Here is a 27,821-nt window from a genome sequence, read left to right on the forward strand (position 1 = left end):
AACATTTTGAGCACCCAGTTAAGTAAGCAGAAGATGAGCTAATCTCCAAAGGCATGAAGTTAAAGATGAAACATGCTTTTCAACATTTTAAGCAAGATCAGTGTTTTATTTTTGTTTTGTACAAAATGGAAAGGAGAATCATGCAAAAGTTTAGGCATCTCAAGACATTTGAGCTCTCAGACAACTTTTTCCCAGGGACTCAGACCTTAATTAGCTTGTGAGGGCTCTGACTTGTTCATCATCATCATCTTGTCATTGTTAGGAAAGGCCAGGTGATGCTAATTTCAAAGCTTTATAAATACTCTGACTCCTGAAACCTTGTCCCAACAATCAGCAACCATGGGTTCCTCTAAACAGCTGCCCAGCACTCTGAAAACTAAAAGAACTGATGCCCAAAAAGCAGGAGAAGACTATAGGAAGATAGCAAAGAGTTTTCGGGGACAGCTCCCTGTCCTCACTTTGTGATGTCATTAAGAAATGGCAGTTAACAGGAACTGTGGAGGTCAAGTTGAGGTCTGGAAGACCAAGAAACATTTCCGAGAGAGCTGCTTGTAGGATTGTTAGACAGGCAAATCAAAACCCCTGTTTGACTGCAAAAGACCTGCAGGAATATTTATCAGACTCTGGAGTGGTGGTGCACTGTTCTACTGTGCAGTGACATCTGTACGAATATGACCTTCATGGAAGAGTCATCAGAAGAAAACCTTTCCTGTGTCCTCACCATAGAATTCAGCGTCAGACGTTTGTAAAGGAACATCGAAACAAGCCTGATACTTTCTGGAAACAAGTCCTGTGGACTGATGAAGTTGAAACAGAACTTTTTGGACACAATGAGCAAAGGTATGTTTGGAGACAAAAGGGACACCTGTCCAACTGTTAATCACGGGTGTGGATGGATCATGCTTTGGGCTTGTCTTGCAGCCAGTGGCACGGGGAACTATTCACAGGTAGAGGGAAGAATGGATTCAGTTAAATTCATGCATAGTCTGAAAGCAAACATCACAGCATCTGCAAAAAAGCTAAAGACAAAGAGAGGATGGCTTCTACAACCGGACAATGATCCTAAACACACCTCCAAATACACAATGGACTACTTCAAGAGAAGCAAGCTGAAGGTTTTGCCATGGCCCTCACAGTCCCCCGACCGAAACATCATTAAACATCTGTGGCTAGACCTCAAAGAGCAGTGCATAAAGATGACCCGAGAACCTCACAGAGCTAGAAGCCTTTTGCAGGAAGAATGGGTGAAAATCCTCCAAACAAGAACTGAAAGACTCTGAGCTGGTTACAGAAAGTGTTTAGAAGCTGTGATACCTGCCAAAGGAGGCGCTACTAGGTACTGACCATGCAGCGTGCCCAAACTTTTGCTTCAAGCCCTTTTCATTTTTTTGTTATTTTGAAACTGTTGAAGACTGAAATAAGAAGTAATCTTGCTTAGAATGTTAAAGAAATGTTTCATCTTTAACTTCATGCTTTTTGGAATTCGGTTAATTTTCTACTTTCTTATCTGCTCACAATAAACAAAATTTTGACCAGGGGTGCCCAAACTTTTGCATGCCACTATATATATAAATTTCAAAACTCTCCCTCTCGCACCCACTTGGGTGGTGGTGTGTCTTCCTTAAGCTCGGGTCCTCTACCAGAGGCCTGGGAGTAGTATCATACCTGTTCCTATGACTGCACTCTTCTGGACAGAGACCTCAGATGTTGTACCTTGAATCTGCTGGAGCCAGTCTCCCAGCTTGTGGGTCACAGGCTCTAATCCTCTGATTACCCCTGGGACCACTTTGGACCTCACCTTCCACGTCTGCTCCAGTTGTTCCTTCAGCCCCTGATAACTGGGGACTTCTGGTCTGCACTCAGCACAGATGTTCCCGCACACCACTTGGTTGTACCGCTCGGTGTTCGCTGTCCCAGCTTTTATCTTCATCTATTTCAGTCATTGGTATACTTTTATATATAATGCATTACTTGGTCTACTGCCTTCCTACATTTGTTCCTTAATTGCACAGAGAAGTGCCGGTCCTTACTCCTTTCGTTCGCAAGACTACTTGTTGCTTTCTGTTCCATATGCCCGTACTGAATTGGGTAAAAAGGCTTTTGTCTACTCTGCACCTTCAGCATGGAATATGTTGCAAAATGACTGGAAACTAACAGGGTTAATTTCTTTGAGCACCTTTAAATCCAAACTAAGAATACTTGAGGCCGACTCCACTACATGTACTTTTTTTTTCATAATCTGCTTGTAAATTCAACACTATTTGTTTGTGTTTTATCTGTGTAATTTGTAACTGTGTTTCATACTTGCTGCTGCCTATCTTGGCCAGGTCTCCCTTGAAAAAGAGGTTGTTAATCTCAATGGGATCTTCCTGGTTAAATAAAGGTTAATAATAATAAATTATCTTACATCCTGCTACTATGTGCCAAACTGTCTCGGGGGCCTCTTTGCACAGCCTGCACCGAGGGTCTGGATGTAGACCTCTGCCTCCAAGGATCTGGTGCTCTGGGTCTGTTCTTGTGCTGCCATGATCAAGCCTCTGTCCTGTCCTTCAGGTCGGCCTTTTTTAACTGCTGGTAGGATGTCTTGATACAGCTACGTCCTCTTTCTGCCGATGGTACATCCCATGGAGGGGTTTGGTCTTCCACGATATAGTTCCTCTTCCTCCTCATCACCCTCTGTCTTCTGCTGCCTGAGGCTCTCTCTGAGCAGGTCACCCTGAGGGGTCATGTTTCTTGTTTCATCCTGAATTGTGGTTCAGACTCTCACAAATCCTAGACCTCCATCTTTGGGCTGCTTGTAGAGTCTCAGGGTGCAGGAATGTGGGTTATTATAATAACAATAACGGGGTATGATAACAAGAAAACAGATTTTTTGAGTGTTTATTTCATGAACTGTCTGAGGGCTGGTTTAACTGCTGCTGTGATCAGTAATCCTGTCTGCTCATACCTCCGCCCCTCCTCCTCCTCATCCCTGACAGAAATAACCTCGGGGGTTTCAGGGTCCACAGAAAGATGGCGGCCATATTTATTTACAGCAGGACAGAGACAGTAAACTGTCCTGTTCTAGAGAACCAGCTCGGACTGCATCAGGCAGTGTTTCACAGATGAACATATGACTTCTGAAACCTGCAGAGAACTGGAGTCTCTTCACATAAACAATAATAAAAACATAAATGATGAGGATTTAAAGAAAAACTTTAATCTTCAGCTGTAATTCAACACAAACACTTTAATTCTATAATATCAAAATTCATGTTAAATTACAATAATTGTCTGTAATTAAATATAGAGCTAATTAAAAATGGTGTCTGACCAAACTAACAATTTAACTTTTATCTTTGTAATTTTGGGGTAAACTATATTAGTTTTATATTTATGTATATTTTAAGATTTAAAATCTGTAACCTAATTTCATGGAAAATAACTCTGAATCTTCTTAGTGGTTTTCTGTTTGTTTTTTATTCAAAACAAAACTCTGTAAAATTATAGACATTATCTGTAAATTAACAACCCAACTATTATTTTAAGTATAATGCCAATTTTTTCTTTAAAAAAAAACATTTATTTATCTTTTCATTACAGAAAACATACTGTATTATTTCTACAGTATTGTTTTTTCTTTTTTAAATTACAAATTTATGTAAAATTACAATAATGATCTGTAATTAAATATAAAGCTCATCATATTATGGTTTTTGACTTAACTAACATTTTTTTCCCTTGTAATTTAAGTGTAAACCTTATTAGTTTTATATTTATGTGTATTTTGACATTGAAAATCTGTAACCTAATTTATGGAAAATAAGTCTAAATTTTTACAGTAGTTTTCTGATTTTCTTTTATAAGTTGAATACAAAACCCCAATACTGCCAGTACTAACAAATTACATTTATTTATTATTTTTTACAGAAAACTATACTGCATTATTTATATATTTTTGTTACTTTCTTAAATTACAAATGTATGTACAATAGTAATAATTATCCATAATTAAATACATAGCTCATTATATAAAGGTGTGTGTCTTTAATAACAATTTAATGTTGTAATGACATTGTAATTACATGTTGCAATTTCAGGGTCAATTTTATTATTTTCATATCATGTGTATTTTTGATAATAATAATAGTTGTATCAAAAGTGGTGGAAGAAGAACTCATCTCTTGCACTTAACTAACAGTAATAATACTACAGTAAAGAAATACTTAGTCCTACAGTCAAAATCTTACTTTAGTTGAAGCACAAACATATCAGAATCAAAATAAAGCACCAAAAGTAAAATAATAATGTATACAATTATTTTGTATTATGGTTACTGATTGGGCGGCACGGTGGTGTCATGGTTCGCACTGTCGCCTCACAATAAGTTCCAGGTAGAACCCGAGTTTGTTCTGCCTGTGTCAGTGGTCAGTGTGGGTTATTCTCCAGGTTCCTTGGACAGCCTAAAAACACAAAGGTGAATTGGTGAGTCTAAACTGTGTCAGCCCTCTCACCCAATGTTAGCTGGGATAGGCTACCGCATCCCAACCCTCCCAACCCCCAACAGGATAAGTGGTTACAGATAATGAATGAATGATGATTGATGCATCAATGTATTGATCTGTTTAATGTTAATTAAATTAAATTTAAAAAAATTTAATAATACATCATCATTTATATTTTGTATCAATAATCTGAATCTGTGAAGGAACTGATGCTGTCAGATACGTAGTACAGGTCACTTTTTTCTGCAGCTGTAACTCGTGTGTAGTGACAGCTGATTGTAGATAGATAGATAGATAGATAGATAGATAGATAGATAGATAGATAGATAACTTTATTGTCCACCTCAGTGGAAATTTGTCCTTGGCTTCCCTCAAACATCAAAGGTACAAAGAGACACATAACCAACCAGGTGTCACCCCGATCTCGTTGAAATCCGGTGCTTGGGCAGTGACTTGTGGTGTCCTATACAGTAATGCCAGTATGATATGCAGCCGGGTGCCGTTACAGTTTAATGGCACTCTGTAGCGTCAGGGGGAAACACAGCAGGATATGGACAAAAGTTACAGCGACGAAAGTCCCGAGTAGGGCATGCGGGAGGTGTTCATGTCCTGTAAGATTATAAAGCCAAAGCCTTAACCATGTGTTAGTTGTTACACGACGTCCCAGAACATCAACAACCAACGTACCCAGAGTTCCTTTCACGTCGTACCTGGACGTGGAAAGTCCATGACCAAACGTCAATTTGTGAAGAGGTCAGTGTGAGAATGTGTTAGACTAACACAATACACCATTAAAAATATACAATTTAACAATATATATAGCAATATATAGTGTATGATACAATAGTAAAAAGATAGGAAGGTAGGACCAATAGGTTATATGAATAGTAAAAGAGCATGTCATAAAACAGTAGTGTTTCCTATGTGTCTGATTTTAAGTTTTATTGCAGTTTGTTGCTTTGACATTTTTCTTTACTTTGACTGAATTAAAATCTTTATTAGTTTCTAACTCTGAATAGAACGGCTGAGTCAGTTCTTTGCCCTGAGTTCTGTCTGCACAGCAGATTCCTGCAGGTTCACTCATGGTTACCAAACCATGTTACCAAACCATGTTACCAAACCATGAGTCAGTTGCAGAACATGCTTGAATAAATGCAGCAGAAGAAGAAGAAGGTGTAAACAGAGAGTTGGTTCCTGTGTTGTAACTGCAGGCAGGTTGGGAGGGGGGGTTGTTTGAGTGACAGGAACAGCCTCTGCCTCCTTTTGGTCAGCAGATCACTAATGAGTCCTGACACTTAGGTCTCTTTAACACAAACTGTCCCTTAAACTGATTCACTGATCAACACTGTGAGATCACATCGATCAACAGTCACTGATCACAGATCAATAGTGATCACAGCTCCACCACCCGCTGACTGACAGGTTGATCACTGCATACATGGCTGCCATGTCCCATCATGCCCCCCTGAGGGTGCGGTGGACCAATGGGGAGTGTCGATGGGGGTGATGATGCAGGTTGTCCCCCCTGCTATAAAGAGCTGCAGCGCCGTGTGGGCCCTCCTGAGCAGTTGGAGCATTCCCAGCCTCGCCTCGGGTGGAGGGATTGCACCGAGGGAAAGCAAAACTACACTGTGACCGTGTAGTTTTGTTTTTATCAGGGGGGGGTCTGGAGGCTCAACCGTTCTCACCTGGGATTTTTGTGGAAACATTGTGGATAAGGAGACAGTTTCCTGTCTGAGTCACCTGGGCTCCGTCCCATCAGTCTGAGGCACTCTTGGAGAGACAAGTGAGTACTTCCCACCTGCTGTCCCCTCTTTACCTGCCTGCCTGCCTGCACTGGTTACTGTGGTTTAGGAGGACTCGGATGAGACATGGAGGATTTTAGGTGGACTTTAGGTGGACTGTGGTTTTTCTGCGTTGAGGTGGAGGCCGTGTGCAGCCGCCTGCTGAAGGCCAAGAATAGCTGCTGATAGCATGAGAGAGGCTGTCAGCTGCTCTGATGGCTTTTTAAGGGAATCAGCGGCGGCAGCTATGTGACACATGGTGGCTGTCAATCAAACTGCACGGGGTCAGGGTGGGGGGACTGAGCACGAGGGGAGGGAGGGGGGGGCGAGTATTTTTGGTCACTGCCATATCTGTCGGCGCTCACACGGGTCTGTCTGTAAATAGAGTTTATTCAATTTGCTCCTGTCTGATCTGTGAAGCTGTTTATTGATGATTGATTGGAGCGATCAGCTGAAGGAGAAACAGCTGATCTGATCAGTGATCAGTTGGTATTGATTTATATTGATGATCAGCTACTTGACATGTTCGTGAGAAACTGAAGAGGACATGTGGCCTCGCTGACAGATCTGATTTATATGAACTTATTTTAAGAAAATCAGATTCAGGATTCTTTGACATAAAGTTTCCCTTAAACTTCCCTTAAATCTTCCCTTAAAAGTCAGAGGTTATAAATATCAAAAATCAAACTGCTGTTTCCTGCTGCTTGGATGTCGTCTTTAATAATAAGAGGTCATACATGTTATGTGTGGGAACATGTGACATCATCTCTGTAAGGCTTTAAGGTTTCTTAAAGTTTCACCTTTTTGTCCTTTAAAACTTTAAAGTGATGTCATATGGCATGTCTGTGAGGAGTCTCATGTTTCAGTAAATATAAAATATAGCTGATGTTTTTTGGCTGTAAAATGAAACTCTGGTGCTGCTGCTGTTTCATGTGCTCCTGTGTGGTTTGACATGGATTGATGTGAAACACAAAGAGCAGCTGCTGTTTTTTATAAGAAACTCTTTGAACTTTATTTATATGTCTATAATTATTGTTTGTCCAGTCACAGGTCAGACACTCACAGATGCTTTAATTCACATGACGATAAACTGGAGTAAAAGTACTCGGATCCTTCACTCTAATTAAAGTACTGTTACTGCAGTCAGAGTAGAACCTCCTATCTCCCGTGTCTCATACTGTCAGGGGGGAAACCCTGTATCTCCAGCCTCATGTTTCTCTCATGTGCTGCTCTCAGATCAGTTTCACTAACTCATCTGACAGCTGGTTATTTATTCATGTTGTTGTTTATTTTATCGCTTCTGATTCGTTTATGTCTGTTTTATATTATCTAATTCTCAAGGCCTCATTTATGAGTCATTATTTAATTATTATTATTTGTTATTAATTAATATTATTATTCAGACAGTGAAGGAAGAGAACCTGATGAGGGAACCAAAATAATAAAAAGTCTCAGTCAGTGAAACAATTTGGAGATACGAGCTATTTAAACGACAGCAGACACGTGTAACTTCATGTGACTGAGTAAATACTGCAGTAAAGTGTGTCGTACTGCAGTACAGCAGCAGTCAGTGTAGATGACAGTAATTTGTGAGCTGATGTCAGTTTAACAGCTGCAGCTTCACACTCTTCATCAGTGACGAAGACTCACACTAAAACTTCATTAAAACAAATATAAAATCAGCTGCTTACAGTTCAACAGGTTAAATGTCAACACAAAAATATTTACTTTATTTTTATATGAAAATCTGGAAACTGAGTTTATGTTATCTCATTATATATCCTGTCAGAATTAATATAATATATATTAAAAAAAAATCTCAATATAAAAAACAAACAGCACTGTTAAATACAGAAAACAGTCAAATTAAATAACAGTAAAGTCAGGATATAATACATACATATAATAATACATTTTATTTATAGAGCGCTTTGAATATGACTCAAAGACACTCTACATTAGTTAAAAGAGAATACAATAAAATACACACATCATCATTCAGACATTAAAAGCTGAAGAAATGTTTTCTACCTTGTTTAAAAAAACACTAATATTTCAGATAAATCCTGCTCTGTATTATTTTAGTCTTTTTGTATTATTTTTTTTATTCTATTTTTAAGCTCTCATTCTGATGTTTGTCTTTGAGCTTCTGAAAATTCATAATCATAAAAACGAAATTATTTTTAGTTCTTAAATATTGAAGTGACCTCCAAAGCTCATATCTAATAGAAGGTTTTCCTGTAGGATGACCCTGAAGTTAGCGTCGTCCAGGTTCCCTCGTCAAAATCTGATGGAAAAATTGATTATTTTAGAAAATAAATAGACATTTGTGATACATACACATTTTGTTCATTGAGATAATCTTCGGTAATGAACACCACTTTACGATTACTGAAACATAAATGCCATCACCAGATGTAAAAGCCAATGTTAGGCACCACGGTCACATGACTCAACGCCACCACCACAGCGTTTGGCGTGAAGATGTTCTGTCATCTCATTAAGGGGTTTTTACTGATGTATTTTATGTGATAGAGCAAAATATTAAAGTCTCTTCAGCCTGTGTGAACCACAGACTTCAAACCAAAAACACATTGACTTCAAGACGAGGGAGCAGGAAGTACTAACATGCTAACAGGCTAACTCATTTCTTGGTTTTAGAGCTCATTCCTGAAGCACTTCATGAAGCTTTAATTCAGAAACATTAAATAAAAACAAGTTATTATATAAATATGGTGAATATTATATTATTATTAACAGCAGAAAGTCAAAAATAAAACACAAAGTCACTGAACACTTTGTTTTAATGTTTAAAATGAAAACTTTATCAAGAACTCCCTGTTTGGATCTGTGCTGACACAGCTTCCTGTCGCAGCTGTCATGAGTCGTAAAAGCTTCAGTTCCCCCACAGGTGTGAACGGAGCCCCCTCACTGTTCACACCCTTCACACCTTCTGTTGTCTTCACTTCATCTTAACTGAAGTCTCCTCAGAGGCAGACGTCAGTAAAAGAGTTAAAATGTGGTTAAAATATCAACAGACAAAATCTGTTTTATTTCATCTTTAAAGAGGTTAAAATGATTTTTCTTCTGTTTGTTAAATGGTTGAGACTAAGTCGTAAACAGAGTCATAAAAGACGTGAAGTTTGTTTCCCTTCAGCCCCGACAAACATCACAAACATCATTATAACTGATCAGTACAGACTTCAGTGGCACTAATGATTTAAAAAAAATAAAATAAGTTTGATTCTGTAATATTTGTGAGGCGCAGCACTTTATTGTCAAAGAAAATGCTCAAAAAAAATGTGATTCACAGAAAACTTAAAAATAATGACCAATATATTTACATGAAAACACGACAAAATGAATGTGTGAAAATTAACTAAAAACAAGCATAAAAATAAATGTTGTTAAATCCTTTGCAGTTTCTTCAGTCAACACAATATCAACTATATGTAACTAAGATAAACTATTCTTTTAAAATTAAAATCATAAAATGTATTTCCGTGAAAAACAAACAGCTTCAAATTATAATTAAAACTATTTTTTAAACACAACCCTAAAAGAAGTTATAATTTTATAAAATATAAATATTTTAATCAGCTCAAACAAAAAAATGCAGAGATAATTTTCAATATTAATTTTTAAAAAAGTGTTTTATTTGTGAACAGGTAAGAAATTAAACGTTAAAATAAAATAAAAAGTTTAACTTTAGTCATGATATTTTTCACACATTGATTTTTAATAATGTATTTCTTAGTGAGTTTTTGAGCGGCTGATAAACGAGGTCAGCTGAGGCTGAATGTGGCTCTTACTGAGGTCACCCTGTGGTCACAACAATCAGTGATCAGTTATTGATTATCTGTTTGATTCAATCAGAAAAAAAGACTTTTAAACTCTGACATGAAGATTTTGTTTTATTTTTTCTACGTTTGTAATTTTTCTTGTCTTTTATTTTCTCATCTTTTTTCTGATCATGTTTCTTTAATTTCTCTTGTTGGAAGTTAATTCACATTTTAATGTTTTTGTTGTTTCAACATTTTACAAACATCTTAGTCTGTAAAGTTTATATTTTATCAGGATTAACTCGGACTGAGTTTCATTTAATTTGATGAAGGTTTTCTCTCTGGATTTTAAACCTGTAAACCTGCAGATGAAACTCTTAACATCTTCTGATGATGATGATGACTGTGACACGTGGCTGACCTCCAGCTGCTGCCGTCCGTCAGCATCATCTGCCCCCCAACAGGCTCCGCCCCCTCACATTTATAGCTCTGCTCTTTTTTCTGAAACTGAAACCTTTAGAGACGCTCAGCACTTTTTCATCCAGCTGCTGCTCAAACCTTCAAACCTGCTGCTCAGTAAACACACAAATAAAAATTCATAAAAGCAAAGATCATAAGAGCTTCTTCTTCCTCTTCTTCTTCTTGCTGTGTTGAGACAAGGTGACACCTCTGAGCTGAGACAGGGAGGTTTGTTTGAGGACGGCAGCAGAGACATGATGATGTTTTATTAACAGGGTCGAATGTTAGTTCAGTTACATCACGACTAATAAAGATTTATGACTTTAAGTGATGTTTGTTGTTCAGTGCTGACTCGGATGTTGATGTGAACCTCACAGTGCAGGACGTGGGGGACATGTTGAATCTGTTAGCCTCTGTTTCTGTCAGAGGTGTGGATTCCTGTTACATGACTTGGACTCGAGTCTTGAATCTGATGACTTTTGACAGTTTTGGTAATTAGTGCAAAAAACATGTTTAACTTCCACCTCTAAGTGTTCACTGTAACCAGCTCAGGCTCCTTTTTGTCCCCAGCTGCCATGTTAGCTTCTGCTGCGTCACAAGCATGGCAACCACTGAGGATGAGAAGCATCCATGATTCCCTAATCAACTTTTGGACCTTTTTGCATCAGTACTACGCTCCATTTTCCCGTACTGTGCCATATGAATGCACTTGGCGCACTTCTCCACTCAAAATATGAGGTGTGACAGAACAATGAGATCTGGGACACGCTGACTATTCAGTCCACACAACACTTAATTCCTCAGATAATCCATTTTGTTTGAATCGATCTCACTGTAAATCATGAAAAATTACGTTTCTGAGCATCAGTTGGACAAAAATTATACCAAAGATTATTTTGTTTACACACAAAAACTACAGCTGGTCGACAAAAAATGAACTGCAGGATGAAAAATGTGTGAAATTCCAGACAGAAGCAACAACTTCCAGCTTTGTTGGACATTTGAAGTTATACAGAGACAATAACAAGACTTATATTTTTATAATTTTATATTTAAATTTTCATTGATTTTTCTTTTAAACAGATGACCTCAGTCAAACACAAAAACATTAAGGAAGTCAACAAAAATATTTCACAGACGCACCCACATGTATTTCAATATCATGAGCCCTTAATGAATAGAAAGAAGTTAACCCAAACTTCAGCAAATATCCCTGCTGTATTATTCATTCATTCTGGGTTTTTTGTGTTTTTCCAGCTGCAGTGATGAAACCTTATACTAGTGACACCTGGTGGCAAAAATGTTTTGTATCCAAAAGACATAACTGATAACCTTTTAACAAATAAATGTACATTTCATTTTGTACATTACTCTGTTGTTAAATGACATCTGGTGATGAGTGCATTGCGACTTCTTCAGGACTCGAAACTCAAAGTTTAGAACTCGGGACTTGGTGCAAAGACTTAATTGTGACTTACAAAACAAAGACTTGGTCCCACCTGGTCGGCAGCATGTGACATGATCTCACATGTCAGACGCTACAAGAGGTCGCTTGTTTTTCATCAGCACCAAACTGATTCAGATGATTTTGATGTGTCGTCTCCACAGTTACAGTTCACTCTCAGAAAGATGGAGATTAATGGTGACTCTTGGTCGATCCTCTGTCGGAGGTGTTCCTCATTGTGATGAACTTATCAGGAGAAAGTCTGAATGAAATCTGACGTTTCTTTGCTGACGACAGTCTGTTGAGTCTCAGTAAAGTTTACGACGTAGAGCAATGTGCAGCTGACTTGTGTCCAGACGAGCTCTGTTGGTGTCTCAGTCCGTCATCTGAGTTGTAACATTTATTAGTAGAGAGGAATTCTGGAAGGATGACGTCTTCTGTGTGTCGAAGACTGAAGGAAACAGAAGTTTTCAGAATAAAGACATTTGCTGTGTGAAGCTGAGACTTTTAAGCAAAATGTGTTGTACCTGCTGTAACACTTTGTGTCTTTCTTTGTCCTCAGGGTGCCGACCAACATGACAACACAGGCGCCGACGTTCACACAGCCGCTACAGAGCGTCGTGGCACTTGAGGGTAGTGCCGCGACGTTCGAGGCTCAAGTTAGTGGTAAGAAACGTTTATTTGAAACTTGTGTTGTGTCACTCATCTAGAAAACATTCTGCTTATTTCATCTTTAGATTCCTCCAAAGTTCAGTAAGAAGTTTAGAGTCCAGAATGTTTCATGTTCACCTGAACATTAACAAAGACGTGACATTAAACTCATTTTCCATTTATTTCACTGAACAAAGTCAATAAAACATTTGCTTTTAAAGGTTAGAATGGAGGTTTTACATGTTTCAGTTCAGTATATTTTGTTCACTTCCTGATAGTTGACAGGATCATTGATCAGTTTTGTTATTATAGTTAATTGAACATAGATCCTTCAGATCCTCTGGAATCACTATCTCAAGTACCTTAACCGCTCCATCAGTCCTTGTAATCCCGAGGTTCCATGGTAACCTAAAGTTTGTACCTTTTAATGCACCTGTTCCAAAATTTGGTTTTAGACCAGATATTTTAGAAAAAAAGGTCTAAGTCTGTGAGGAGGGCTTTCAATCAAGAATGTTTCTGAGTTCTGAGGAAACTAGCATCATCTGCAGACACTGATATTTTTGTTTTTAGGCCCCATCATTTCATTATTTGATCTTATTTTAATTGCTCGCATTTCACTTGCAATTATAATAAGATACAGGGACAATGGACATCCTTGTTTTACCCCTCTTAACAGGGGAACAGACCGAGACATATATACATTATTAATAACTTAGCAGCTGGTGCCATTATATAATGCTCTAATCCAATTAATCAACCATTCACCGAAATTTTCAAGCCAGCCCTTTTCATTGATTCATAATTTTCCATAACTTCAAACATTTTTTTTTTATTACTACCAATGAAGGGACCCTGCATGAACCCTGATTTATCCTGATCAATAATATTCGATAACACTCAGTCATATTCAGTCTATGATCTACACACTTTGCAAGTATCTTGACATCTTATCCTTGAAGTGTGATTGGTCTCCAGTTTTTAAGATATCCTCCTGAGACCCTGTGTCCTCATATAGGACTCTATTTTGTGTTTACTGGACCTTATACATCATTCTGCTTTAACTCTGACCTGTTGTCCTCGTTCGTGGACACTTTTTTGTGCCATCTAGTGGTAGTGAGAGCACAATACACTAATCCATGTAAAAACAAGATGGCAGCCATCTCTGCCAAGTCAGTCTGCAGCTGATTCTGACACAAAAGTGGACAAGGTCCAAAACCTGATCAGATTTAAGGGTTGAAACTTGTTTATTTATGATTAATAATGTTTGTAGTTTGATCTGGCAACAAATTTGACCAATTTTAGAAACAGTAACAATATATGATGTTGTTAATTAGAAAGTACTCATTTGCAGACATTGGGAAGTTTTCATCAGCTCGTTGACGGACCTTGGGACTTTATTATCGTCGCCTTTGAGGATATTACGGCTTTACTGTTTTCTCGTTTGAAGATACTGGGGCTTCATTTATTTATTTATTATCATTGACAATCTTTAGTTTTTTAAACTTATCAGGTCCTACTAATCTCAAACAGCTAGGAAAAATTGAAAATTCATACAAAACAAAAGTTCGGGTCTCAGGAGGATATACTGGGTCCTTAAATTGACCACAGGTTTCTTGTTTTAGAAGCAGTGAAATGATGCCCTCTTTTTGAGAATTAGACAGATATCCAACATTTCAGGTAAAATTATTGATCAGTTTTTAACATTAATTTTTGTCCTTCAGGAATACACTCACATCATTTCTTTTAAGAAATGCATTTAGCAACAGAAAATCCATCAGTTAATCATATGGACTGTTCAACATCTGACATTTAGAAGTAATTTTATCAAAAATAAAGGCGACAAAATTTAACTGTGATCGTAAAACCAATCTGACAAAGAGTTAAGATTCACAAATAAAATATGTTTGACTGTGGCATTATTGTCATAACTTTGAGGACAAGAATAAACCAACAAACTCTAGACTTTGATCTTACATTTTTCTCCCAAGAGGTAAACTTTTAAATCAATTCTACATTTTTAACTGAAAAATCACAGTTAGAATTTTGAGATTAAAAACTTTAATCCACAATTTATTTTATTTTTCACAGGTTTAGATTTTTTCATTTGATTTTAAGATCACATTTTTGATATCCCCAGATTGAAATTCTAATTCAAGACTTCTTACATTTTTCAATAATTCTACACTTTTTCTGTTTGATTTTAATCCCACATTTAAAACTTTAACCTTGTTTTTTTTTTATTTATTTATTTTTTTTTTTTTAATGTTTGAATTTTTTGTATTAATCTCACATCTTTAAGTCCTGAAGATGATTTTAAAAAAAAATCTAGTTATAATTTGTAGCATAAGTTTCAAGTCTGAGAGTTGAATAGAATTGAATCCATCATCAGTTCAGCCCTTCTGTGGTCTGGACCTTCAGTATTTGTTGTTGTCTGACAGCAGACCCGTCTGGTTCTTCTCTCCTCTGCAGGTACTCCAGTTCCTGAGGTGAGCTGGTTCCGTGATGGCCAGGTTCTTTCCACCGCCGCTTTGCCCGGCGTTCAGATCTCGTTCAGTGATGGCCGCGCTGTTCTGAGGATCCCCGCCGTGACCGCCGCACACAGTGGAAGATTTTCTGTCAGAGCCACCAACGGCGCTGGACAAGCCACAAGCACCGCCGAACTACTCGTTACAGGTGAGAGGACAGGCACTTTTGGGAAAGTAGATCGGTGTGTTGTTAGCATAGAAACGGTAAACTACATTATATTTTTTAAACATAGTGGAATCTTATGTAATGACAATAAAACCAGGACTAAGATGGAGCCTTGGGGTACACCACAGGAGACAGTAGCAGCAGAGGAGTTCCAGAAAAAAGAAATCATCATTGTTTTATGCGTCAAAATACACTGTTAATTAATAATTATCTTCCGCTGCAGCTGAGACGGCGCCTCCCAGCTTCCTTCAGAGACTGCAGAGCTCCGCAGTGAGACAGGGCAGCCAGGTGAGGCTGGACGTCAGAGTCTCAGGTATCCCAACACCTGTGGTGAAGTTCTACAGAGAGGGAGCCGAGATCCAGAGCTCGGCCGACTTCAGGATCCTCCAGGAGGGAGACCTGTACAGTCTGCTGATCGCTGAGGCCTTCCCAGAGGATTCTGGGACATATTCTGTGACTGCCACCAACAGCAGCGGACGAGCCACCTCCACTGCTGAACTGCTGGTTCAGGGTGAGATATGTTTTCAAACTGTCTGCCTTCTTTACCAGTGTTGTAAGAAGTAAATACAAAATGTCCGCCCCTCCAGGATGTGATCACAAACTCAACACTGTCTGTGTGTGTGTCCTCAGGTGAAGAAGCCGTTCCAGCAAAGAAAACTAAAACAGTGATTTCGACATCTCAGATTTCACAGACACGTCAGACCAGAGTTGAAAAGGTAAAAACACTCAAACACAAATGTGATTTCATCTGAATCAGGTTCAGGGTCTGTGATTGTGATGTAATCTCATCTGTTGCTCTGCCCTTAGAGGATGGAGGCCAGTTTCCAGGCCACTGCCATGATGGAGATGCAGGTGGAGGGCGCCGAGCTGACACAGCTGGCTCACAAGACTCCACCCAGAGTTCCTCCTAAACCCACGTCCAAGTCCCCGACTCAGCCCTCGCTGGTTGCCAAGGTGACCGCAGGACGCCAACAGTCACCATCACCTGTCAGACACGTGAAGGCGCCCACGCCCACGCCTGTCAGGTAGGTGGAGCCCGTAGTTGTTGTTGCAGATTACTTGAGATATATTAATACTTGATCATTCACCGTAAACAAACTTGAGATCAGTAAGTGGGGTGATGATGTTGTCGGAGGTTGGCCCTCTTCAGGCCTGTAACGTGACCTCCCTCCACCCATCTCCAGGCCTGCCTCTCCTACTTCAAGACTCTCAGTCTCCCCCATCAGGCCGGTCAAGTCCCCCATCACCACACGCAAGCAAGTGGCCGTTGGCGCTGATGTCCTGCCGCCCTGGAAGCAGGGAGACTACGTGTCAGAGGCCAGCTACACCAGCATGACCACTATCACCCAGCGGGGCCAGGAGCAGCGCTGGGAGCAGGTCACCGGAGTCAGAGAGGTGAGGGGGGAGCTGCGTGGGGTTGGGGGTCCGTACCGCCACATGGTGGTCAACGAGTCCATCAGCAATTTGGAAATCGTGGACAATGTTAAATCAGATAACCTCCAAAGCAGTGGTTCCCAACTGGTGGGTCATGATCCAAAAGTGGGGTGCTGGTCCATTCTGAGTGGATTGCAAGTGACTCGCAATTGTGTCAAGTTTGTAAAAAACATACTGTATTTTGAAGTACAATGAATTTCCGGCACACAGCATTTATTTTGGAGTGTCCGATGCTGCTATAGAGTGAGTGGATGATGGACAGCTACTTACCAGAGACAGCAAACTAGCTTGTCAACATGGCCAAATGCAAGTATGACAGCAAATATATTAAACTGTGTGGACCTTTAACTAACGACTAAGGAGAAATCTGAACCAGTTGGGGACCACTGGTTTAAGGGTGCTTTCACAGCTGCCCTGTTTGGTTCGGTTCAGTGGAAAGCAAGTTTGTTTGCCCCCTCAGTGCGGTTCGTTTGGGCAGGTGTGAACACAGCAATCACACTCAGGTGTGCACCAAGGCAACTGGACTGAGACCTTCTTGAAGAGTTGGTCTCGGTCCAGTTAAAAATGAACTCTGGTGCTGTTCGTTTGTGATGAGAACGTGTTGAGACCTCGATCCGAACCAACTGCAGTCACATGGAAATTCTGACCAATCAAGAGCAGCTTTCTCGTGCAGGCATTTGATCTGATCCGCTGGTAAATGCTGCTGTGAGAACATGAACCAACTCTAGGCAATTATGCAACTTTCTAACAAAATAAGGCCCTGGTTTGGACCAAAGCAAGACAACCCTAGGTCTGAAAGCACCCTAAAGGGTTATTGAAGTTTGGGTTAAAAGACATTTTCAAATCACATTCAGGAACCTCCATCCTTCAGTCCCACAGTCTGGTCTGTTCCATTTCTTTCATCCATCTTATTTCAGTATGAATGTTTTTGTGTTGACCACTTTAACATTCTTGGTTTGTGTCTGTTTCCTGAACTTGTTCAAGTCTCTTTTTATGGTGAACACCAGACTTAATCATTTTGATTTGGTTATTAGCCTCAAACTGTTTCATCTGGAGCCCCAGATGACATGAGTTTTACTCCGAACGCAGAGGGGTGGGACGACGAGGAAATGACATGTAACCATAACGTCCATCATTCGAACACTGAGTCATACGGTGATGAAATAAACACAAGCCAGGAGGATATTTGTGAAACTGTTGACGACCAGGACACGGTGTCCTCAGAGGAGCGAGAATTCATCAATTCTTTAGAGAGCTGTGTGGAGACACCGACGGACAACTTGAGTGATGAAGACATGATGGAGATGTGTCGTAGTCCATCATACATCTGTACAGATCTCTCCTCCATCTTTAAAGAATCGTCACCTGTTTCAAACCTTGATTCAACCAAAGAAACGTTAAGGTTTCATAACTGTGACGCCTTGCCCCGTTCATGTGATGAAGACAGTCCATCTGTTAATCAGGACAAATGGTGTTACTGTGATCTTTATCAAGATGTCTCCCAGCAGCCAGAGGAGCAGGTACATGAGTGGACACGCCACATTTGCTCCATTATCTTTTTTGAGCACTTTCACCACCTCTTTTTTGAATTTTGTTTCCACCAGCTTGAGGTTTCCAGGTCACTTTTCTGCACCTTTACTTCTTTTTTCTTCCTGTTGGTCTTTACAGACTCTCAGCTGATTGCAGTGTTTTATTTCCTGCATGTCAAACAGAAAGCTTCAATGTTTATGTGGGTACGTTAACATGCACACAAGTATCATGTCCATGAAATAATCTTTTATCTTAACTTTGTGTTTTTTGGACATTGATCCAAAACACGGATCACAGTTTTGCTTTCGGTCCAAAAAGCAAATTAAGAGCTGATTTAGATTTCAGTGATCAGGAAATTATGTTTACACATACAAACATGTGAATCAGATTCTCTGAAAACTTGATCGTAACAGTGATACTGGTGTGCATGCACAAGTTTTGGTGTTTTTTACAGAGGCAGGTTGGTGTCGAGGGGTAAAGTGTTGGGCCAATTCTTTATTTTGTTCTCTCAGTTAATGACCCGAGGCCTTAAATTTAAATTAAGTTGTGCCACATCCACTCAGCTGGAAAACTGGAGTCACAGCATGGTTAGCCTAGCATAGCATAAAGATTTTAGCATGGGAGAACGGCTAGCCTGACTGTGTCGAAAGTCAAAACTACAACTATGAATACCTCTTAAATATGCACTTAATAGCTACTTAGGGGCTGCACGGTGGTGTGGTGGTTAGCACTCTCGCCTCACAGCAAGAGGGTTGCCGGTTCGATCCCGGGCATGGGAGCCCTTCTGTGTGGAGTTTGCATGTTCTCCCCGTGTCAGCGTGGGTTCTCTCCGGGCACTCCGGCTTCCTCCCACAGTCCAAAGACATGCAGATTGGGGACTAGGTTAATTGATAACTCTAAATTGTCCGTAGGTGTGAATGTGAGCGTGAATGGTTGTTTGTCTCTATGTGTCAGCCCTGCGACAGTCTGGCGACCTGTCCAGGGTGTACCCTGCCTCTCGCCCGATGTAGCTGGGATAGGCTCCAGCCCCCCCGCGACCCTCAAGAGGATGAAGCGGTTAGAAGATGAATGAATGATAGCTACATAAGTTATACCATGTTAACAGATTGAGGCTTAAGCTAACAGGTCCCAGACATGATACCATGCTAACAGATTGAGACTAAAGCTAAAAGGCCCCAGACGTGATATTGTGCTAAAAGACTGAGGCTAAAGCTAACAGGTCTCAGACATGATACAATGCTGACAGATTGAGGCTACGCTACAGATAACAGGTCCCAGACATGAGACCATCCTAACAGATTGAGAATAAGGCTAACAGGTCCCAGACATTATACCATGCTAAGAGAGTGAAGCTATAGCTATCAGGTCCCAGACATTAAACCATGCTAACAGCCGAGGCTAAAGCTAACAGGTCCAAGGAACAAAGTCATCACAAGCTGTAAGATGTTCCAAAAATGTTGAAGACATTTAAATCGAAATAGCCCCTAACCAGAGCAGACACACAGATGAATCTGTAATAATATGAGAGAACTAATTGCTAAAATAAGATAAGTAGATATATTCAAATTTCCCCCTGCCCACCTGCCTGTCTCTGTCCTGCTGTCTTGCCATGGATGTCCTGAGATCTATGTGCTGCTGGTTGTGTCTCCAGGCTGAGGGAGGGAAAAGAGCCGGGGCAGTGGCCACGGTGATGGCTGCCGTTGACCTCGCTCGTGTCCGTCAGCCTGTGCATGTCAAGGGCGATCCAGCTGAAGAGGAGGAGGCTGAGGCTGTAGAGGCAGAGTTAAGGCAGGAGGCCGCCGCTGCCGCCGCTGCCTTGGCTGCCGATCAACAGTATCAAGCCAGCCGGACAACAACAAGAGTACAGACTGGTCAAATGCTTACTACTGCTCAAGAGTTTACACCTGAACCAACCCTGCCACCACCTCAGGTTAGCTAGGCCTCCAAAGCTAATCAACAACAAAATTACAAAGAAATTTGACCAAATGATCAGATCAGCTGGTTTGGTTATAAAAGAGTCTTTTGTACTGCACTGTCAAACAATTTTTCGGGTTCACAAACAATTCAAGGTTTAACAAATTTGAGAAAAATAAATCCCTATAGTCCTGTTATTGATTATGCTTATCAATTCAAGTGTTTGTGACTTTCAGAGTCCCCTTGTAAAGAACCCTTAGGTGGAAAAAGAGTATGTATGAGTATATTAATTTGGTATTATATCGTGGTTGGTGTTCATGGTTTAATGATAACAAAATGATAGGACAGTAACGACGCCCAGGTGTCTACAGGTGACCATAGAAACAGTAATGACTCCCAGGTGTCCATAGAAACGATAACTCCCAGGTGACCACAGAAACAATAACGACTCCCAGGTGACCATAGAAACAATGACGACTCCCAGGTGACCATAGAAACAATAATGACTCCCAGGTGACCATAGAAACAATGACGACTCCCAGGTGACCACAGAAACAATGACGACTCCCAGGTGTCCATAGAAACAATAATGACTCCCAGGTGACCACAGAAACAATGACGACTCCCAGGTGACCATAGAAACAATAATGACTCCCAGGTGACCATAGAAGCAATAACAACTCCCACATCTCCATGGAAACTGTAATGACTCCCAGGTCTCCAAAGAAACAATGAAGACTCCCAGATGTCCGTAGAAACAATAACGACTCCCAGGTGACCATAGAAACAATGACGACTCCCAGGTGACCATAGAAACAGTAATGACTCCCAGGTGTCCATAGAAACAATGACAACTCCCAGGTGACCATAGAAACAATGACGACTCCCAGGTGACCACAGAAACAATGACGACTCCCAGGTGACCACAGAAACAATAACGACTCCCAGGTGTCCATAGAAACAATAATGACTCCCAGGTGACCACAGAAACAATGACGACTCCCAGGTGACCATAGAAACAATAATGACTCCCAGGTGACCATAGAAACAATAATGACTCCCAGGTGACCATAGAAGCAATAACAACTCCCACATCTCCATGGAAACTGTAATGACTCCCAGGTCTCCAAAGAAACAATGAAGACTCCCAGATGTCCGTAGAAACAATAACGACTCCCAGTCGTCCAAAAAAATTAAATCGACTCCCAGGTCTCCACAGAGACGACAACGACTCCCAGATGTCCACAGAATCAATAATGACTCCCAGATGTCCATAGAAACAATAATGATTCCCAGGTCGCCATAGAAACTATAACGACTCTGTACTGTCCTTGATGATAATCACTGTAAAATAAAGTCCTGATTAAATTTCGTGAAAATGAGCAAAAATTTTTGCCAGTGCTTTAGAAAGGCAAATCTCTTAATAACCATGTCATTGTTTTCAGTACTTATAGGAATAAAGTATTTTCATTTACATATAAATACATATATTGTCCAGTTCTTAAATCTTCCTGAGGTTGTAACACTCATGTGAACTCTGTTGGTTACTCCAGATTCAGAAAACGACAGAAATCATCTCCCGTGTGGAAACTGGTCCCGCTCCGTCCCCAGTTCCACATTTCACAGTTTCTAAAGTTTCTGTCCCAAAACATGAACCTAGCTCTGAGGTAAGAGAGGCAACATCAGGCAAGCAGTAGAAAACGTGAACTAAGAAACAGCATTTGAATTAATTGCAACTTTAGTTAATAATAAAACCTATAATTGACCCTTCGCTAAGCCCATCCTCCTCAGTCAGTGTTACTGACCTGTCAACCTCCCCGATCTCAAAATGAGTCTTTGCTGCTACAATGAATGCTAGAACTAAATTTTATCACCTGTAGCTAGCTGGCCTGTTAGCCTATTAACTCCTAAGTCAGTTAAAAACTCAATGTCCTGATTTATTCTAAAAGGTACAGTTAGCAATGCTAGTGTAAAATCTAATAGCATTCAGGACTGGCACCTACACAGTGGATGTTTCAGTCCTGAATGCTATGCTAACTCTTGGCTTTGGAAGTGATGCTTGGTTACTGTGTACATAGTTAGCTAGTTAACTGCGCAGTGTTAGCAGTGTACATAAGACCACAGTATCCTTCTGACTACAACTCGTCCTACACCGCTTCAGCTTGTGAAGAAACAGTGACACATCTGCTGTGACTAGTTACCATTGCGCGCAACAAGATTTTGCCAAGTAGAACATGCTCCTGGATCAACATCCCACGTCGCTTTCCTGGACCAACATTACAATCAGCCAAACACAGCCCTCTGACATCATCAGCGTGCTGCTGCTGTGCTTGTTTCACAATTCCTTTGTGCTGCTTCAGAGCTAAGCTAATTTTCCGAATTGAATTTAGGGCAATTAAACAAATAACTCAGTTACACTTAAAAAACATAAAACTTGTAGGCTTCTGCAGGGTTAGCAATTTGCTTGCTAACTAGGTTAACTATGCTAATGAGTAAACCTGCCAATAGATAAGAATATTAGCAAGCTAGCTTGCTAACTAGGTAGGCTATGTTAACAGGAAGCTGTTCACTGACAAAGATAAGGATAGTAACATTTTTCAGTTGCAAATTCCTGCAGTTATCACAATATCCCAACTTTTTGCAATCTTGATCCTGGATAGATTTGGTTAGGTTTATCCAGGACCATCATCATCATCATCACACTGATTTTGGATTATTAATTAATGTCGACATCAGCGTAGCAGTGATGGTCCTGGATCAACTTAAGTGATTCTTTTCAGGGTCAACATGGCAGTAAGAGTCAAGATCAACATAAGCAAATTATCCAGAGTAAAGGTGACGATGATGGTCCCCGATCAAAATAAACAAATTATTCAGGATCAACATGGCAGTGATGGTCAAAGATCAACATGAACAATGCAATCCTGCATAAATATAGTTTTGAATAGGTTATTGAAAAGAGGGAAAGTGTGTCCTTAGGTCTTTACAATTGCAAAATAACATTATTCTTACTCTTAATGTTAATACACAATGTCTCCGCCCATAGCCAACCTGGTGAGCAAGCTAATTGCTATCCCTGCAGTAACTTATAAGGTTTTTTTCCAGTGTTACTGAGGATTTTGTTTAATTTTACTTCCTTCAATTCGGAAAATTAGCCTAGCTCTGAAGAAGCACAAATTTGAATTTTGAAGGAAGCCCAGCGACAGCACACTGATGATGTCAGAGGATTGTGATTGGTTGATTGCTATGTTTGTCCAGGAGCATGTCCAGCTTGGATATATCACATTGTGCTTACCGTTACTAAGCTATGATTGGACAGTTGCTGCTTGGGGAAGGGAACAGTTTAGCAAACAGTCATTTGGCTATTACTGCTTGCCTGAAATGCAAACTTGTTGTGAACTGTAGTGAAGTAAGAATGTCTATAAAATAACAAATGAATCCACCTTTAACCTTGTTTTTCTTCACCCCCTTAATCAATAAACACACTCCAGACTTATTAATCCAGCTTTATTTTAAGTTCCCTGTTGTAGCTTTAATAAAACTAACGTTGGTAGATCTCTCCCTGTGCTGTGGTTTAACACAAACTTTCAAAACAAACCAACATATTTTACTGATGATCGTGTACCTGTTCCTCCTCTTTGGGTCGGTCAGGTTTCCATCGCCGGCTCTGCTATCGCCACTCTGCAGAAGGAGTTATCTTCTTCCTCTGCCACAGCTAGAAAGATCATCAAGCCAGTCAAGTCTCCCAGTCCGTCCCGTACAGTGGTGGAGACCAGAAAGACACTGGAGCCAATCCCTCCACCATTCAAGGACTTCGCTGAGAAATATCAGAGTCACTTAGGCACTGAGTTACAGACTGGGAAGGTGTTCTCGGGGGGCTTGGAGAGAGTATATGAGGAGTGGGGAGTCCAGGTTTGTAATCTAGTTTAGTGGGCTGGATCCGAACAGGACAAGAAAACCTGATGAGTCAATGAAGATCAGATAACTTCTACAGTCCAAAACAACAATTAAGAATCAATGTTTGTGTTCGTCCAAGACTTTGATCCAAAGCAAGATATCTCCAAATCTACTGGCAAGAATACCATGACAGCTGCTGTGTATATTGATCCCCAAATTACCTCTCTGACCGTTGTTCCAGTGCCATCAATGGCCAATTTATCCATGTTAAATCTGAGGAGCAGAATTTTTCCTACTCCCCAGAGCTTGAATCCTTTGGATTCTAGCAGCCCCTTCAATTTTAGCACCACCCAAAACTTTATATTTTCATCCTCACTACTCATTTGGTTAAAGAATACCTAAATAAAGATAATGCAAAAATAAGGAGCTACTTGATGACCTTAGGTCTAGATATTTAAAAGTCAGGTTTTCTTGATTTGTGTGAAAATCCAGGACTTATCATCCCTCTAATAAAAACTTTAACATGCTCGTCGATGCTATTGACCACCTCATTCTCACCTCTTGAGCCCATCCAGCCTCCTCTCCATCTTTCTGTGCTGTGTCGTCTTTTCTTTTCATGCTGGTCGTGATCAGCAAGTTAGAAGTCCTGTCCAGAGTGTGTTTGCTATGTTGTGTCCATGTCATTGATTTTGAAAGTAGGTGCGTCTTTTGTTAAATTGAAGTGCTAACAAATCTGTGTCTGTCTGACAGGTGATGGAGGCAGCAGCTGTACCTGCTGCAGGTGGCGCCGTAGTCCCACCCACACTGGTTTCGGTAAGTAGTTGTGTTCTCCTCAAACCCACTAAATGTGTTTATGCCCAAGCGGAGAAATTTCTAAAAGTGTTACGTTTTCTCTGCAGGGCTTGAAGAACACAAATGTGACAGAGGGCGAGTCGGTGACCCTGGAGTGCCAGATCAGCGGTCACCCCACACCTGTCATCATGTGGTTCAGAGAGGACTACAAAATTGAGAGCTCCATTGATTTCCAGATAAGCTACGTGAACGGATTCGCCCAGCTGGTGATCCGTGAGGCATTTGCTGAAGACAGTGGACGCTTCACCTGCACTGCCACAAATGAGGCTGGAACTGTCAGCACCTCCTGCTACCTGCTTGTCCAGGGTGAGTACAAACAGTAGAAAAACTGTCAACAAAATAACAATTGCATTGTATCCCTAAAATAGAGGGTTTTCGATGTCCCTCTGAATGCAGTTACCTCTTGAGACCCTCAGGGCTCTATTGTGGGTTCTCTTCTGTTTGATCTTTTGCTGAATCCTTCCTCCCTTTGGTACTGGGAATCTTTTCTGTTTGAGGTGGCGCCTCCTTTTCGAGACTAACCCTGTCTTTCTCTTCCAGTGTCCGAGGACATCGAGGGCAGAGAGGAGATGACTGTCATCACTGAACGTGTTGAAACTGCTGAGAAACTGTGAGTCCTTCAGGATCTATTCAGTCAAATTAATTGTTAAGACCTAAACATAGTTGTCTGTATAGATCGGTCCTAAAAAACAGATTTATGTTTTCAGAGTAACCGAAGAAGCCAAAGAGGAGGTGGCTGAGTCAGATGCTGCGGCCGCCGCTCCCTTCTTCATCAAGACACCAACCATCCAGAAGCTGGTGGAAGGAGGAAGTGTCGTGTTTGAATGTCAGGTTGGAGGAAGCCCCAAACCTCACATCATCTGGAAAAAGAGTGGTGTACCACTCACCACTGGATACAGGTAAGTAATATGGTCAAAAAGTACTGGTCAGGTTCATGGTGCCAAGAGTCCCAAGAATTTAGGTGGTTTACTTTATTTGATTAACTTCTTACTGTAAACCCAAAGTACCAACTGTCCCTGGGTCTGTGACTGAGTCACTCACCTCAACCATCTGTTCGGCTACATTCTGGGCTTATGTGTAGAAAATGGTGCTCGAGACATCTATAATGTGCGGCCTTGAAAACATGAAGTCCTGGGTTTGAATATTTAACTCGGTTCATATAAAACTTGTGATATATGACAACTTCTTATTGGAAAATGAATGGTAAAAATGTAATGGATTGTATTTAGATAAACCCAAGAGATAATGTGTCAAAGTGAGAACTGCTATTTCCTACCCAGTTCCAAGAGGTTAAAAAACAGGACAGACAAAAACATACAACATATGATACCTAACAGTGGAAACGTTTGGAGCATTAAGTGGCGTACTGGCTTAGGATGCCGATGATGAGCTGTGATTGTCCCCGGTTTGATTCCAGTAATCTGAAATCACAGAGGAAAGGCTGCTCTTTGCACACATTGGAAACACTTTGGAAACCAGTGATCAAGGTTTCCCAGAATGGTGCAAATCATTAAGTTTAAACACCAGAAATATCCCCAGTTTTTTTGTCATAGTCCTTTTCTGCCTCTTCCTCACTTTTCTTTGACTTTGTTGGCATCTTACGCTGTGCTTCTCTCCTGCACTACCCTTGGGGCAAACTTGAGATTTTTAGCTCCATTTCTGGCAAGACTGTAGAAAAATATAAATCATCTCAATAATGTTTGTTCAGATTGGGTCTGTAATGAATACTGCACCCTGGAGGGGGCACTAGTCATTGCATTTACATGCTCCTTCTCTGCTGTCCATCAGATACAAAGTTGCCTACAAGAAGGAGACTGGAGAATGCAAGTTGGAGATCTCCATGACCTTCGCTGATGACGCCGGAGAATACTCTGTCTTTGCCAAGAACAAGCTGGGAGAGGTCTCAGCCTCTGCCAGTCTGCTGGAGGAAGGTATGTAAACATCTGCATCAGTAAAATCTACTGAAATAAGACAAGAGAGCAAAGAGTCAAAGACATCAAACTGGAAGATATATTGTATGTCTTGATAAGAGCTACAGAGTACTGGTTCTTCTCTGATGTCAGGGTTTGTTCAGGCAATGAAATAAGTTGCTTGAGGTTATGGAACGCCGAATGCTTTGTTTTGCTAACAGAGGAATATGAAGCCTACATGAAGAAACAAGAAGCAACATTTAAGACTGAAGTGACAGCCGTGGTGCAGGAGCCCAAAGTGGGAGATGTTCCCCCCGTTGTGGTTACGACCATGGAGCAGATGACCACCACCATTATATCTGGACAGGTAGGAGCATCATGAGCCACGGTTGGAAGTTCTCTAGGAGTAGTTTTGAAAGATGTATTTCAGGGTAACTTGGAACTTTATGTATCTATGTGGCCAGATTAAACCACTAGAGGGCAATCTCAACAGCCCCTACCTATACCACTACCTCTCTGACCCTTGTGTTTGCTCCTGTCACCTTCAAGTAAACACATTTAACAGATTTATACAAAAATAGACACAATGGTGAGTACAACATAAACCTAAATAATAAAGAGATCCACCAATCAAACACAACATTAAAACCACTGACAAGTGAAGTGAATAGCATTGATCATCTTGTTACAATGTTTTGCTGGGAACCTTTGGTCCTGACATTCATGTGGATGCCACTTAATGCATTCCACCTACCAAAACACAGTAAAGGACGAAGTGCACCCCTTGTGGTTGCTGGCCTGAGGAATGTGACAAAGAGTTCAAGGCGTCGACCTGAACAAACTCTTCAGATCCTAAAGTGATTGAGCATTTCTAAGACATGGCGATACCCATAAGGTCCTGTGTCTGTGCCTTGACAGGTCAAAAGACCCACCGTGGATCAGACTTGACTCTGACCCGTTGAGACATGAACACAGGACCTCTGGGGTTG

The 27,821-nt window shown here is 40.6% G+C and overlaps 1 protein-coding gene across 1 annotated transcript in view; it reads left to right on the plus strand.

Annotated features, from left to right (window-relative positions):
• Positions 1–5,915: 5,915 nt before the first annotated feature.
• LOC125899774 (titin-like) overlaps positions 5,916–27,821 on the plus strand; it is a 53,425-nt gene continuing 31,519 nt past the window's right edge. Inside the window, exons 1-16 of the mRNA XM_049594315.1 lie at positions 5,916–6,270; positions 12,516–12,619; positions 15,074–15,277; positions 15,519–15,806; positions 15,926–16,011; positions 16,103–16,320; positions 16,480–16,690; positions 19,911–20,189; positions 21,727–21,840; positions 23,825–24,085; positions 24,821–24,883; positions 24,970–25,228; positions 25,463–25,532; positions 25,630–25,821; positions 26,711–26,853; positions 27,054–27,199. Of these exons, the coding sequence (XP_049450272.1) occupies positions 12,529–12,619; positions 15,074–15,277; positions 15,519–15,806; positions 15,926–16,011; positions 16,103–16,320; positions 16,480–16,690; positions 19,911–20,189; positions 21,727–21,840; positions 23,825–24,085; positions 24,821–24,883; positions 24,970–25,228; positions 25,463–25,532; positions 25,630–25,821; positions 26,711–26,853; positions 27,054–27,199 (2,625 nt within the window). The 5' untranslated portion in view covers positions 5,916–6,270; positions 12,516–12,528. The remainder of the gene's footprint in view (positions 6,271–12,515; positions 12,620–15,073; positions 15,278–15,518; positions 15,807–15,925; positions 16,012–16,102; positions 16,321–16,479; positions 16,691–19,910; positions 20,190–21,726; positions 21,841–23,824; positions 24,086–24,820; positions 24,884–24,969; positions 25,229–25,462; positions 25,533–25,629; positions 25,822–26,710; positions 26,854–27,053; positions 27,200–27,821) is intronic.

Source organism: Epinephelus fuscoguttatus, linkage group LG13, assembly GCF_011397635.1.
Source record: "Epinephelus fuscoguttatus linkage group LG13, E.fuscoguttatus.final_Chr_v1".
In the NCBI taxonomy this organism is placed as follows: domain Eukaryota; kingdom Metazoa; phylum Chordata; class Actinopteri; order Perciformes; family Serranidae; genus Epinephelus; species Epinephelus fuscoguttatus.